The sequence below is a fragment of the Hyalella azteca genome, unplaced genomic scaffold (assembly GCF_000764305.2).
Source record: "Hyalella azteca isolate HAZT.00-mixed unplaced genomic scaffold, Hazt_2.0.2 contig13886, whole genome shotgun sequence".
NCBI classification, from domain to species: domain Eukaryota; kingdom Metazoa; phylum Arthropoda; class Malacostraca; order Amphipoda; family Hyalellidae; genus Hyalella; species Hyalella azteca.
Genome location: NW_025943791.1, coordinates 15,937 through 30,391, shown reverse-complemented (window position 1 = coordinate 30,391; position 14,455 = coordinate 15,937). Strand labels below are relative to the sequence as shown.

General features: G+C 41.2%; 1 protein-coding gene across 1 annotated transcript; it reads right to left on the bottom strand.

Annotated features, from left to right (window-relative positions):
- Window positions 1–502: 502 nt before the first annotated feature.
- Window positions 503–13,272, bottom strand: LOC125178946 (transmembrane protein 151B-like). Its single transcript, XM_047883868.1, has 9 exons — window positions 13,071–13,272; window positions 11,256–11,375; window positions 10,768–10,905; window positions 9,931–10,083; window positions 6,872–6,999; window positions 5,295–5,370; window positions 3,010–3,081; window positions 2,455–2,589; window positions 503–2,001 (listed from the first exon to the last, which is right to left on the bottom strand). The coding sequence occupies exons 1-9, from the start codon at window positions 13,122–13,124 to the stop codon at window positions 1,315–1,317; spliced, it is 1,563 nt and encodes a 520-aa protein (XP_047739824.1). The 5' UTR covers window positions 13,125–13,272; the 3' UTR covers window positions 503–1,314.
- Window positions 13,273–14,455: the final 1,183 nt, after the last annotated feature.

The following is a 14,455-nucleotide window of genomic DNA, read 5'->3' as shown; positions in this document are numbered from 1 at the left end:
CGCAGTCGTTGTCTAGGTGACAGGTGAGCTACGCAGTCGTTGTCTAGGTGACAGGCGGCGATCATATAAATTACATATTTTCAGAAAGAAATTGACAAGACATTTTTTCCTACCATTAATTTTCATCTTTGCTTATCATGGCACATTACTGAATTTTTGAAACGGAATTTAGACACATGCATATATCATCATAAAAAAATCACAACCATGCGTACCTGTCACTCTCGAGATTATTAAGGAACTTATTTTAATGAAGGAAGTTATTTTAATGATCGTTAAAATAGTCACTAACTGCAGGCTTTATCCAGGGCGAAAACATGCGGTTGCTACTTTAGCAGAGGGCTTTTTAGAATGCAAAATGGTCCCGGAATGCTGCTATATAGAAGGCTACACCTTCAACAAATTAAATAGAAAAATCAATATAAAAAAGTTTTATAATGAATAAAATAAACAAATGAATGATTAGAAATAAATGTGTGCTGAAATTTTGCATTTAATTTTAAACATCGCGATGATATTTGAATGAAGTGATGAAGGTCGAAATAAGAAATTTTTTGAGATAATATGCAATAAAGCAAGAGGCGCTTTCCTTGCCTGACGGTGTAACACAAAGAATATATTTTACAAGCATATTATGTGCGACTCAGCCTTAATCCGACATAGTATTAATTTATATCAAGATTTATTATCCTCCAGTTCATCCATCTATCCCATAGTTAATTAAACAATCCTTATGTTGATCACACAGCACTTCAGTTCATCCTACGATCATTCAGTTCATATTTCTTTCCATGAATTAATTCTGCGATCATTCAGTTCCTCCTAAGATAATTCAGGTCATCTCACGATCATTCAGTTCATAAAACGTTAGATAAATTCATCGTACATTTTATCAGTTCATCATACGCTTTAGCAGTTGATATAACGTCCCGTCTGTTCATCGTACATTCCACTAGTTCCTTTTATGTTTCATCACTTCATCATACGATCATTAATTTCAGCATACGTTCCATCAGTTCATCTTACGATCATTCAGTTACGTTATATTACAAATCATTTTATCAGTCATTTAAATTATCTGTCACTCTGTAGACTCTGATATTTAAAATTAAAACTAATTTATCAATTATTCACGAGGTACTCCCGCGGCATTCGTAAACCAACAAAATTTTAGGCATCTTAAAGTATAATCTACTTACTGGTCACTCTATATAATTAGATAAATACGTACTCAAAACAGAAATACTATTGTTATTATTCGTTGTCAACAATCTGCTTTACTTCGTACCCAAATAACGACTTCAATGTGGCCGATCACAAATCTGCTTCTAGAGAGCAGTGACATGATCGCCTGGGAAAAAGCCACCTAGATGCACATTGAATAATATTTCTTTCTGAGATGCTACGTCTTAACGAACTATTTCGGCCTGGCTCCGGTGCTGCCTCAGATATTGGAGTGGAGCTGCGTTCCATTGCCCGACTTATAGGTTGTCCTAGAGCTCGGTAGGATGCTGGTCCAATAGCTGAAGTTCGGTATTGGGGAACGTTAGCAGCTGAATTATTGAGCGGTTGACAAACCTGAAGTGCTTCTTCATAACAAGGGGGCGAAATAAACCCTGCAGCGTTAGACCCCTCCGGCCAGCAACACCAGCGTCCTTCGAAGGGGTCGTCTGGTCTACGCGGCGGTAGAGGTGAAGGTCTGTAAACCACTAGAGGGGACGGGCTACAGCTATGGATGGTCTGAGGTATCGCTGAAGGACTGCGAAAAACTGACGCTGGTCGTGGCTGTTGCTGAGACGAAGAGACGTTGCCGTTTGCGTCTCGAGACGACGATGAAGAAGAGGGTGCGACCATGAGCAATGCTTCGCTGTACGATGGGGCGACCGAACAGTTCTCAGCGATGCTCAGTTCGATATCGTGGCTGTCAGCACTCACGGAGCTTCTCGAGACTCGGCGGTCTTCGCCTTCGTCGGGGTAGTTCACTCCGAAGAGCTTCGTCACCTGGACAAGTTCATGATCGTCAACTTACAGCGATTGAGTCATTATTTTCCTACCAAATATAGTCATGTTTGCCAAGCAAATGTGGACAGAAATTCATCCTGCAAGGCTCCTTTCCCAATGTGGGATAAGCGACAAACTAAATATAACTAAATATATGTGAATCATACGATACATCAGCTCTTGTAAGACCATGCGTGTTAGTCTGTGCAATGCTCATAGATTTCTTTCGGATTTAGCTTCTACAAAAAAATGTTGATTAATTTTAAAATTGATTAAAATTGAATTTATCTCATCGATGCACATGGGTACTCGCAAGTCGTTCAGTGTAGTCATAAATGCTTCTCAGGTTATTCGCAACAATAGATTTTGAACATAAAACTGCATTCAAATCAAGACAATATTAATTATCAACGGATGGAGCATTTTTTCAGATTGAAAACAAGCAAAATTTGCCTCGAAATGAGCATGCGCGGTGTTGAATTCTATCCACATCCTGAGCGGCCAGGATAGCACCAGCGCCGCCGTGATACCGAACACGACGGGGTGTACGTACCACGGCATCGCACCATCTCGCCGCACCAGCACCACCTGCAACATTTAGAATGTTACAACCACGAATTGCGTCTTTTTGAACTCAAATTGAAATTTTTGAAATATTTAAACTATAACTTAGTTTCTATTGAAGAAATATTACAATATTTTAAATGTAGACATCGCTAGTTAGTTTTTTTTAAACACAGCATAAAACATTTGAAGTGATAGCACACGAGTTACTTCTTGCTGAACATTAATTTAAATTTTTAACGGTTTAAACCGTAAGTTAGATATGTTCAGCTCAAATTGAAGCATTTAAAATGCTAGCATCACGAGTTGATTCTTGATAAAAAATTACCCATTTAAAGTGATTAAGTGTTTTAATCTTAATTACAACACTTCGTTCTAGTTGAACACAACTTTTTACGTCTCATCTCCATGTATGTGCCTCACCTCTCGTGATCAAAGACGCACCTCCTTAAAGCCAACATCGGTGAGGTCAAGTCCTTCTCTCATCTCCATGTATGTGTCCCAACTCTCGTGTTCCTGTTTGGTGAGAACGAAAAGCAAAAGATTAAGCGGGGAAGAAAAATGTTAAACAATTATTCATTCATTCATTCCACGAAGAGATTTTCGTGGCGTCTCGTTCAGATCGAACTTCGAGGGCACGTTACAAGCGGCTAAAAAAACACAAGATGATAAAAACAGATGACATCTATGCTAAAACAGAGGACATATGCCAAGACTGATGACGTCTATACGAGAACAAATAACACCTATGCTAAACCAGTAATATCCATGATAAATTAGATAACGGCTAGGCCTAAGATTCAAAGGCTCTACGGAAAAGTTCTGTTTTTAGGCGTCGACGAAACAACGTCAGCGAAGAAGCCGATGTCACCGATGCTGGCAGACCATTCCATGTTCTGGCCGCAGCGACCGGGAACGCTCTGTCGCCGACGGTGGACAGACGTGAGGACGGGACGACGAGGTCAGCCTTCGACGAGGAACGCAGTCGCCTTCTAGAAGGCAGATCCGACACGCGCTGTAGGCCTTCAGCGAGATAAGATTGTTCAGAGCCGTGATGGGAAGTCCGTAGAGTGTGGCATTGCCATAGTCCAGTCTGGTCAGCACAAGCGCCACCATGAGGGCCTCGAGGACCGGCCTCGAGAGACAGCGACTGATGCTACGAATTCGCCGCAGGATGCCAAAACAGGCAGCGGTTACTTTGGCAATGTGGTTGTTCATAGACAGTTCTGAGTCTAGCTGACTGCCGAGGCTGCGCACAGAGGATGAAGGTGCGACGAACTCGTCGCCCACGCGCACAAGGTTGGTTGGAAGCTGATGTTGGCGCCGAGCGGTCGCGAACCAAATAAATTCAGTTTTCGATGCATTAAGCTGGAGCCGGTTGGAACGCATCCAATCTGAAACGGCGTCCATGCAGGCAGACATCCGGTCTTGCAACGCTGCAGCATCCGCCGGCGCACAGTAGCCGTAGATTTGGGTGTCGTCGGCAAACATGTGCGGATTCAAGCTGTTATGTGCGGAATTATGTACGAAACTCGAGATGCAAAAAAGGAGATATGGAGATGAAACGAAAATAAAAGGAAAAGTTCATTCAGAATTAGTAGAAGTAAGACTTAATTTTAAAAAAAACTAACATAAAAAGTTTTTAACATTCGGCTCTGCGACAAGAATCAAATTTTCAATGTGGCCCTGCGTAGAAAAGTGTGCCCACTCTACTTTATAGAAGACGTATCTTTTTCGATAGCATCACAACTTGTTTTTGATAGCATTACAACTTATTTTCGATAGCATCACAACTTAATTGTTTTCGTGTAATCATGTCAACACGTGCGACAGGAGCTACAAATCTAACGAGGAGTTGCAGGACTCAATTACATCTTAGTAGCCCCCTGTCCCCCTAAGAGTTTTCAAGCTGATAGTATGTTGGGAAGAGAGAAAGCTACTATTAAGGGGAGCTACAACTTCCATCTAAATTTTCCTTGCTCAAATTTTCAAAGTATAAAATTTAGAAAACCACTGGGAAGCATTGGAACAATTTTGTACCATACAAATTTCACATTCCAAATAAACTTTGCGCTTGCTTGGGTCGTATAAAGAGTGAAGGCAATAACCCTCATGTATGAAGGACATCAATAATAAGACATTGAAGTGCTTGACGCCTCTCGCTAGAGATGTGATGTACTAGAGTCCAATTATACTCAAATCGAAATGCAGACTTATATTTTAAATTAGATCGATAGATCAATATTTCAATCACGATATTAAATAGACTTACAAATTTAATTATTAGATTCAGAAATATCATTCGCCCTTGATTTCAAGATTTGTCTTAAGATTAATTTGTATCTATGTTTTGTAATTAAAAAAATTATGTTATCAATGCATGATTTTCATCAAGCTTCCAAATCACATTTATTTGAACAGTTCAAAGATTCAAAGAAAGTAGATCCGCATTTCCACATGAAGTCAACGAGTCATTAAAACGTTTCTAGGCTACATTGAGTTGATAAAAAGTCTATTGCTCAATTTATGGACTAATATATGAAAAAATATAGATACTGTATACTCTTAAGCATTGTTCGAATATTGAGAATAATCTCTTGTCCCTTGAAATGAGCTCGCCTTGCACTAAATGAAACTGGGCAAAGGTTTAATGGCTGAAGAGAACTGACTTAATTTCATGGAGAGCATTTTTATACTTTAAATAAATATTACAAATATTCATGAATCACCTGGAAGAACCGTGTGCGCTGTTCTTCAAACTCCACTGAGGCTTCCAAGTTCGAGAATGCAAATCCTTTGGAAAACCTGCGAACATAAGTTCAGTCGTGAACAATGACCGCTGAAACTGAAGCGAGAAGTTACGAGCCTTCAACCGTTCAAATCTGCTAGCCATATTCTTAATATTTGAAAGAAACTGAATTTCTGTCTTACCGATGAAGCTTAGGCACAAATCTCGGTGGAAAGTAACACACTTTTCATTTAAGCCAACAGTATAAAGCCAACAATATAAATGATTGTCCTTAAGAATGTTACCCAGGAAATTATTGCACATGAATCCGACGTTTTCATAAAGACAGTCCTTATTTACTACGAATAACGGCATATGATATTCAATGATATTGAAAACCTGACTATTTTACTTGTACATATTTATATGTAAATTTGTGTTATATTTTAGTAATCATTTGATGTGTCGCAAATTTTTGAACTTGAAAAAATGAGCAATAAAAATAATTAATTTGATGTTTTAAATTGTATGGATTGAACCACTCGAATGCTTTAATTTAAAAATTAATATTGATATATTTGGGGAAAATTTATCTCTCCTAATGATTACCCTTCTTAAACAAAGAAGTTGTTCGATAAAAATTTCATAAAAAGTTTGCGATTGTGAACAATCGAAGGTCTTTGGCACCTTTATGTCAGATGTAAACTTAACAGCAACAATTTGCTGCCAGAGTTTATCTCGTCACAGCCAAGCTCCCGGAACAAGACAGGGAGGCTGTATCATGTGTAATATAAACAGTGGAAATTTTGAAGCTTTCACCCAACCTTGGAGCTAATGGTATGGGCATTCTTTGGAAGGACTAAATGAACGCAGACGGAGGCATGCGACGAGAAAATGGAGAAAACCAAAGCCTTCCTTCAATTCAAGAAGAAACTTTGAATCGTTAGTCAAATATTGCGAGAAATAATGAAGGGTTTGCCGGCCAATGTTTACATTTTCATCGATTTCAGTTATAAGCTTAGGATTTACGACAGATTTGTAAATTAATTTACTGTTTATTTTGACTGCCAATCGGAATAACGGAACAATGATGCTGAAATAAATAACAACGTCAAAAACAGAAATTTTTACAAAATTAGTATTGTAATTTTTGCAAATATTTGTCTTACGCAATGGCTATAACTACGGTCACGTGAAGTACTCCGCTAGATCTCGGCCGAAGCAATGAATCAGAAATCAGGATGCTCATTTCTGCTTATGGAAATATTTTTCCATAGTGCTTTCTTATGCAAAGCATCAGCAATATGATGGGTCAATAGGACATGCTGGTTAATATTGTTCTCGCTTGGTGATCAAGCGAGCATATGCACATGCAAGCTCCTATATATCCGCAACTTATATTCACTTATATAGGCCTCTCACATCCATGACATGAATTTGCAACCACGAGTGCACCGACTCCTTTGGTGTCGGTGCACTCGTGCTTGCAAATTGCTAAACACACACACAAGCACAAGGACACCTTCACGCATACATACAAATAAATGTATAAAAAACACACACAAGCACGACCCTCACTTCAGTTTCAGGAATGGGTAGCGTGAGAGGTTGACGAGCTTCTTGGACACATCCCTGACGCCGCACCTCGAGAACTCGAACCGGGACTCCGCCGTGCGCGAGTTGATGCGCTGGTAGAACACTTCGTGCTGCGCGAAGTCGTTCAGTGTTAGGAGAATTTTAATATTTATTCGCAATAAATAAATTGGTATGGGATATATATTATGAGTATTCGTTTTGGCGTTCGCTATATTCAGCTTTGAGCTGCCGGTAGGCATGCGTCAATGTTTTATGACCCAAGCTGAATCAGCCTGTTATTCATGGCTCCGTTAGCTTCCTCAGCGAAGCCACTGCTCAGCCTGCGGTTAGCTGCTGCAGCACTCAATTCATCCGTCTATGAAAGAGTAAATTTACTCACCGTGGCGTGAGTAAATCTAATACTTACTGTATCTACATTACTTATCGTAGATGCTGTGCCAGCCGAAATAGGCGCGTGGTGTTCGTCATCACTGGCAATAGGTCGTTGCTACGACGGCAATCATTTGCGATGAACTCAACGACTGTGAATGCTACTGCTGAGCATCGGCCTGTGTCGTCCCGTAGGCCCCAAAACCTGCTTATAGTGTTAGTGTCGATCGTCACTGTGTGCAGCTGTGTCGCCGGTTATCGTCTGGCTGCCTCAACATCCGTTCACTGAATAACAAGGTTGACGAGTTTACAAGAGAATAACAAGGTTGACGAGAATAACAAAGATGTCGTCTTCCTGACCGAGACCTGGCACGACGCTGACAAGGTTTGCATCGCGCATCTTCGCGCTTCGGTTGCGCTTCGGTTGCATGAGAGGCGCGCGTGGCCTCTCATGCAACCCAACGCCCTGGCGACGAATTACGGTGGAGAAGCTGCCATCGCCAGTGGGGGTGTGCACCTTGCCGTTCTTGACATCGGCGCTCGACCCACCCCTTTTGAGCTGCAATGTGCTAGGGTCACCTGCGCCTCGTTTACGGGCGTTGCAGTCACCGTCTATTGTCCTGGATCGGTTGCTGTGTCGCGCGATTTTTTCATTGAATTGAGCGCTGTCTTCCCCAGACTTGAGACTTTCCCCGATCATGTCCTTTTCACCGGCGATTTAAACATTCGACTGGATTGCTTCAACGACCCAGCGGCTCGTCAGCTGAACAATGATCTGGCCTCCTTTGGCATGGTTTGTCACGTGACCTTGTCGACGCACGACATGGACGGACTGCTGAATGTTGTCAACACGCGTGCTGACCTTCAAAGTATGCTAGTCGACATCATCGAGATCGCAATATCCATCGACAAACTTCAGTGGGCGGTGTCATATGTGCGTCCGATGCCAGCTTACAAAACCGCTACCAGGCGCTCGGGCGCGGTCTCTTTCGCGATGTCTTTTGCGAAAAACTGCAGTCGTCCCGACTATGTCGGCCTGACTCATGGTCGGTCCTTTCAGTCAACGACCTAATGCAACTCTACAATACCGAGCTGACCTGTGGGCTCGATGAACTCATTCCTACACGCACAGTTCGGGTACCACAACGACTCTCCGACCCATGGTTCGATGATGAATGTTGGGTCTCGAAGCGGGGGGTTCGACTGTCCAGCGGGCTGTGGCGAACAGACACGACAATCCTTTTGCTGCGGCTGCTGTGGCCTCCACCAAACTCATGGAAAGAGGTCATGCAGATGCTTCAGGTGGCGTAAGCGTGGAAAAATTCCATGCAGTTTTTGAAAATAATATTTCTGTTGTGCAAGCGTTGTAAGCCGACGCTCTGCCGGCAACATTTACGCCGTGTCCATTCGACTGCGTGCACCAATAATTCACTTGCGTCACAGCTAACGATGTCATCGAAGCAGTGCGCGCGCTGTCTAACAAGCAGTGTGCCAGTGATCAGCTGCCGACGTCATTACTTACGGGGAATGTCGTAACCCTAGCACCATTTCTTCATGGGTGAACTTTTCAACCGCTGCCTTACTGACAGTGTTGTTCCAATGAACTTCAAATCAGCTTACATTACGTCTCTAGTGAAAAAGTCAGACCAAATTATATCGACCCATCTCCAACCTGTCGATTTTGTCGAAACTCTTGGAACGCGTTGCGGCCCGAGAGCTGAACAACCATCTTCAGCAGTTCGGGCTCACGCCTCGCCTCCAGTCTGCATACCGTCATCTCTTCTTAACGGAACCGCTGTGCTGAAATGCTTTCACACATTCTGCAAGCAGTAGACCGCGGCCATATTACGTCACTGACTTTATTTGACCGGTGGGCAGGGCTTTTGACACGGTCGACCACGCCACTTTATAGCGCCGACTTGACGTATCATTCGGCCTGCTCGGCACAATGATGCGGTGGTTCGAGTCTTAGCAATAGATTTCAATGCGTTCGACCCGGGAACTCTTCTTGTTCACTATCGTTGGTCACATGCGGCATGCCGCATGTGACCAACCGATCGGACCGATCCTCGGACCGATCCTCTTCTTGTTATATACTGTCGACTTATTGCACATAATTAATTGACATAGTTTGAATCATTGACATAGTTTGAATCCGCTTATGTTCGTCGATGACACCTAAATTTATGGCTTCTGTGCACCTGCTGACGCTGAAGCGTTGCAGGACTGGATGTCTGTCCGCATGGACGCCGTCTCAGACTGGATGCGCTCCAACCGGTTATAGCTCAATGCATCAAAACCGACTTTATTTGATATGCAACTGCTCAGTGCTAGCATCAGCTTCCAGCCAACCCCGTTTCACGTGGGCAACGAGTTAGTCATGCCTGCGTCTTCGGTTCGCAACCTCGGACTCTGCTGGACAATCTGCTGGACTCTGAACTTTCCATGAACAAGCACAGAGCCTAAATCACCACCGCTGGTTTTGGCGCTCTGTAACGAATATTTAGCATCAGCCGCTATCTCTCGAAGCGTGTCCTCGAGGCCCTCGTGGTGGCGCTCGTTCTGATCCGATAGGACGATGGTAATGCCACACTCAATGGACTTCCGACCACGGCTCTTGATAAGCTTTTAAAGAAAAAAGTCCAGTCAAAGCTCTGATGTCGCACCTGCGCCGTGCTGAAGGCCCCGCCGTCCCTGAAGCGCGTGGTGTGACGTGACCGCCTCACGTAGTGGTAGCAGACCGCCTTCCACCAGATCACCGGGAGCGCTGTCACAAGACTTTCGACGAGCACGCCGACTTCGGCCGCTGGGGAACTACGCGACCACTGCGAGCAGATGAAGAATTAATTCTTTGGTTCGAACAATGAAAATGACTTCTGTGCACAGGTGAACAGTGAAAAAGCGATAAAAATGAGCGCAATTATTTCCCCATCCTGAATAATTTTCATCCTGGGAAAATATTGGAAGAAGAATACGAAAAAATTATATCCATTGGGTTTGAAATAACCATGAACTATCAAAGCAGTGAGTAAATTATATTAGCAACTGAGTTAATCTTTCGTCATTAATAGAAGTGAGATAGGTTCCCATAATCAAAGGAGATCAAATTTCAGGGCATCTCAATCAATGCAGTTGATTTTCCGTGACAGCTGTTTGTGTATGACACTGAGAATCCACAATGCATTGTAATGAGGTTCACATCGGCTTGAAGGTCAATCTGCCGTCAAATATACGTAAATACCACTGCATTGTCAGCAAAAGATATTCGACTGTACGTCAATTGCCAAATTGGTGTAAATTATGCCTTACATGTTTCTACTCGTGCAATATCTTTCCTTGATTTTATTTCTGCCTTACATTTTATTGTAAAGCTCACAGCACTCTACCCTCACCTTGTACCTGAGAGGACACAGGCAGCACTCTACCCTCGCCTTGTACCTGAGAGGACACAGGCAGCACTCTACCCTCACCTTGTACCTGAGAGGACACAGGCAGCACTCTACCCTCACCTTGTGCCTAAGAGGACACAGGCAGCACTCTACCAAGTAGATAACGTAGATGATTACGAGACAGGCGACTGCCACGTACCAACCGCCTTCGCCCGTCAAAGTTAAGTACAAGTCTAAACATTGGCTCCTCGACCGCTCCTGCGTGAAGGGATCCTCCAGATTAACGGTTACGATCTAAGCGGAAGAGCATACGGTGTAAAAGGCGGCAATTATTGAATAATAAGTATCAGATTAGGTATAATTGAAGAAGATTAACAAATTTGATAAATGTCACGTGATTAATCTTGAGTTCGCAGTACATGTTACAATCTGATAATGAACTTATGTATGAATTAAGATATTTTTGGGGCTAGTTAAAGCTTCTCTATTTTGTATTTTTTTCAGTTAAATTCGTCTACAAAGCAAAAATACAAGTTACAAATCAATTTGATAAGCAAAATGCCTTAAAGAAGGAGGCGATACAGGCGGCGGTAATACGTGCGTCCCACCTTAGAGACGCGGCACAGCGCGATGTAGGCGATGCAGGCGCCGATGAGAAGCGTGAGAACCAGACACCGGCACTGATTGCGGTGCACTAGTAGCGTCACTAGTGACGGTCGCTGCGGCCACTAGGGACATAAATGAGCTGTGATGCATTATTGTTATCACCAATTACAGTCGCTGCGACCACTAAGGATATAAATGAGCTGTGATGCATTGATATTATCACTAATGACGGTCGCTGCTACCGATAGATGGATGAACGTGGGATTCGAAATCAAAAATATTTTTGGCTGCAGGATAAAATTTAAAATAATTAGAAAACAACCTACATTTACGTTACAATATTATTACTCAAATGACTAAAAATTACTATAATCAGAAAATTCTGCTATGGTTAAAAATATTAATTTAAAGTATTTTTGGCTGTAGGATAAAATTTAAAATAATTAGAAAATAACCTACATTTACGTTACACTATTATTACTCAAATGACTAAAAATTATGATAATCAGAAAATTCTGCTATGGTTCAAAATATTCATTTAAAGTATTTTTGGCTGCAGGAAAAAATTTGAAATAATTTGAAAATACCCTACATTTATGTTACAATATTAATACTCAAATGACTAAAAATTAATATAATCAGAAAATTCTGCTATGGTTCAAAATATTCATTTAAAGTATTTTTGGCTGCAGGATAAAATTTACAATAATTAGAAAATAACCTACATTTACGTTACAATATTATTACTCAAATGACTAAAAATTACTATAATCAGAAAATTCTGCCATAGACATGAGAATGTCTTCGCTTATTGCTGTTATTTGAAGGCATTGCACGTTAGGACAGTTTGTCGGGGCGCGCCTCCGGCTTCCTGTCCATGTTTATTACGAACGAAATAGAGCGTCGTCCAAATTTTCAGCGATGCTGAAATTCAAAAGTTCGTGTCGCCAGCCCTGAGGACCTGACCTAAATTTGTGGTCCAAGCTGAGCATAAACATACTTTAGCAAAGCGAAGTTTTATGAGTCGAGTTTCGAACGAAATTTGTCCTGATGTAGAGCAGGAAAAAAATTTATTTATTTAAATTAAATTTAAATTAAATTTAAATTTATTTATTAAGAAATTTAGAGCCATGTTTCATCACGACGCTTCATTGCTTGCAAGGTCCTATGCTGTGTGAGCTAACTGATCACAATCTAATGAAAGATTTAAAATACGCCTACTCAGAATTTCTTGCTCATTATAAAATGCGGTGGGCAAGGTCAAAATTATAGTGAGTAAATCGTAAAGGTTTTGCCAATACGATCCGCAAACATTTCTGATTAAGATTTACTGATCCACACTCGGGTAAATGAGGTTCATTTATCGTGTCACTGGAATGCAACAGGTGCAACTGGAATGCAAGATTTCAACAAGACCGTCCATGCATATATTATATTACTACGAATTATATTATATTACGGTTTCGTAAAGCAAAACAGATTTCCACACGAATATTTTCGTCTCTGAAAAGAAATATGTTGGAGGATTGCTTTTTACAACAAAAATATACATGTGTAAATATTTAGAAACGTGTGAATGAAGAAAATTTTCATGGCTCAACCTTGATTTGTCTATATTCTCTAATATATTTCTCACGAGTACCTGAAAATAATTTTAATAACCCACAAACATACGTACATCACCATCAAAATCAAAGTGTTCACCTTATTTACCATGCACTAATTTCGTTCAAGATAATACAATTTCTAGTAACTTTTCTCCTTAAAATTACATGGAACAAATTAATAATTGACTCGATACAGCTGGACTGACTCACCAGCTGGGCGTCAGCTGGGTCTGGAGGAAGGATATTTGGTCTAATCCGACGCATGGGGTCTGATTTACGGACGATGTAGTCCGTCGCCTGCACTCAACCGTCACTCAGACCGTCCCTTCTCAGAGACGAGTCCCTCGCATCCTGCCAGTGGGTTCCTGCAGGATGGGGTCCATAACGACTGCAGTAGTCGACAACCCGCCTATATAGACGCCACCAACAAGCGAACGCGATCACTCATTCGCACACTGACGATGCGGAGGCGTGTAACTGATCGTTCCCCTACTGACATCGTCCTTTAGTTAGCATTGTTCTCACTATCATATAACTATCACGTTGTTCATTTAGTTGAATTCATCTTATTATTATATCACAATCAAGTTGATCCTGCAGTTTATTCTGCAGGTTTATGTTAAAACAATATTCAAATACGTCGATCCTTTAGTTAAGTCCATCTAACTATGTTATCACAATCACGTTGATTCTTCAGTTGTGATCATCTTACAACAATAATAACAATGCCGTTGATCTTTCATTTGAGTTAATCTTACTATAATATCACAATCACGTTGATTCATTAGTCAAGTTCAGTCTTAGCGACATGTCCTTGAGAGCACCATGGCCCCCAATCCCCACACCGCTTGACCCATCTTCATGTTCACATTACGGGTCATGATAACAGCGCAAGCTTGTCATTTGATGGTAACATAAAAACTTCAGTTGATTTATAATATAAATTTCATTCTTCTTCTGCAAAGGAATCAGAAAAGTATGTTTAATATTAAACTATTTAACCTTATTAAACTATTGCTAGAACGCGAAAAATCTCGTTTAATATAAGCGGTAGAATTCAATTTTTTATTTATTTGAGGTGTCGGTAGGAAATTTCCTTTCCCCTCCCCACGTTCGTCAGCGTTCTAATTATTGAACTGTTTAGTTATATTCATAAGTAATATTGAGGTAAAATTAAGATCAGTTTAGGGTAAATTCACTACAGGATTTTGGAAGGGTGGAACTTCAAGCCGGTCCATAATATGTAGGATCGAGAGTTCACACAGACAAACGATGATGGTCAGAGCTGCTCCAGTGACAGAACCAATACAGGGATTATTGACGTCGTCTTGGTTTTCATCATCATCGTTCACAACCAATTCATAAGTACAATTTTCAAATATCTTCTCTGGAAATTCGCTTTATCTTCACTTTGTTGCGTCGTATAACAGTTTCTCTCGTTTTGTTAAGTTGGAAATTGCTATGCTTCTTCTGTTGGATGCTTCAGATATAAATATATAGAGTATATATAAACAGTAACTTGATACCTTTACCTTCTATAAAAAATCGTCGACTTTACTTTACAATTATTGTCGGAAATGTTCATCTTATTTCAA

What these genes read in the sequence shown, in the direction of transcription:
- LOC125178946 (XM_047883868.1), bottom strand. Translation starts at nt 13,124, where the DNA reads ATGCGTCGGATTAGACCAAATATCCTTCCTCCAGACCCAGCTGACGCC. An exon ending in TACCCATTCCTGAAACTGAA is followed by an intron (nt 5,371 to 6,871) that starts GTGAGGGTCGTG and finishes TTATGTTCGCAG; the next exon opens with GTTTTCCAAAGGATTTGCAT. An exon ending in CCGATGTTGGCTTTAAGGAG is followed by an intron (nt 2,590 to 3,009) that starts GTGCGTCTTTGA and finishes TAAATGTTGCAG; the next exon opens with GTGGTGCTGGTGCGGCGAGA.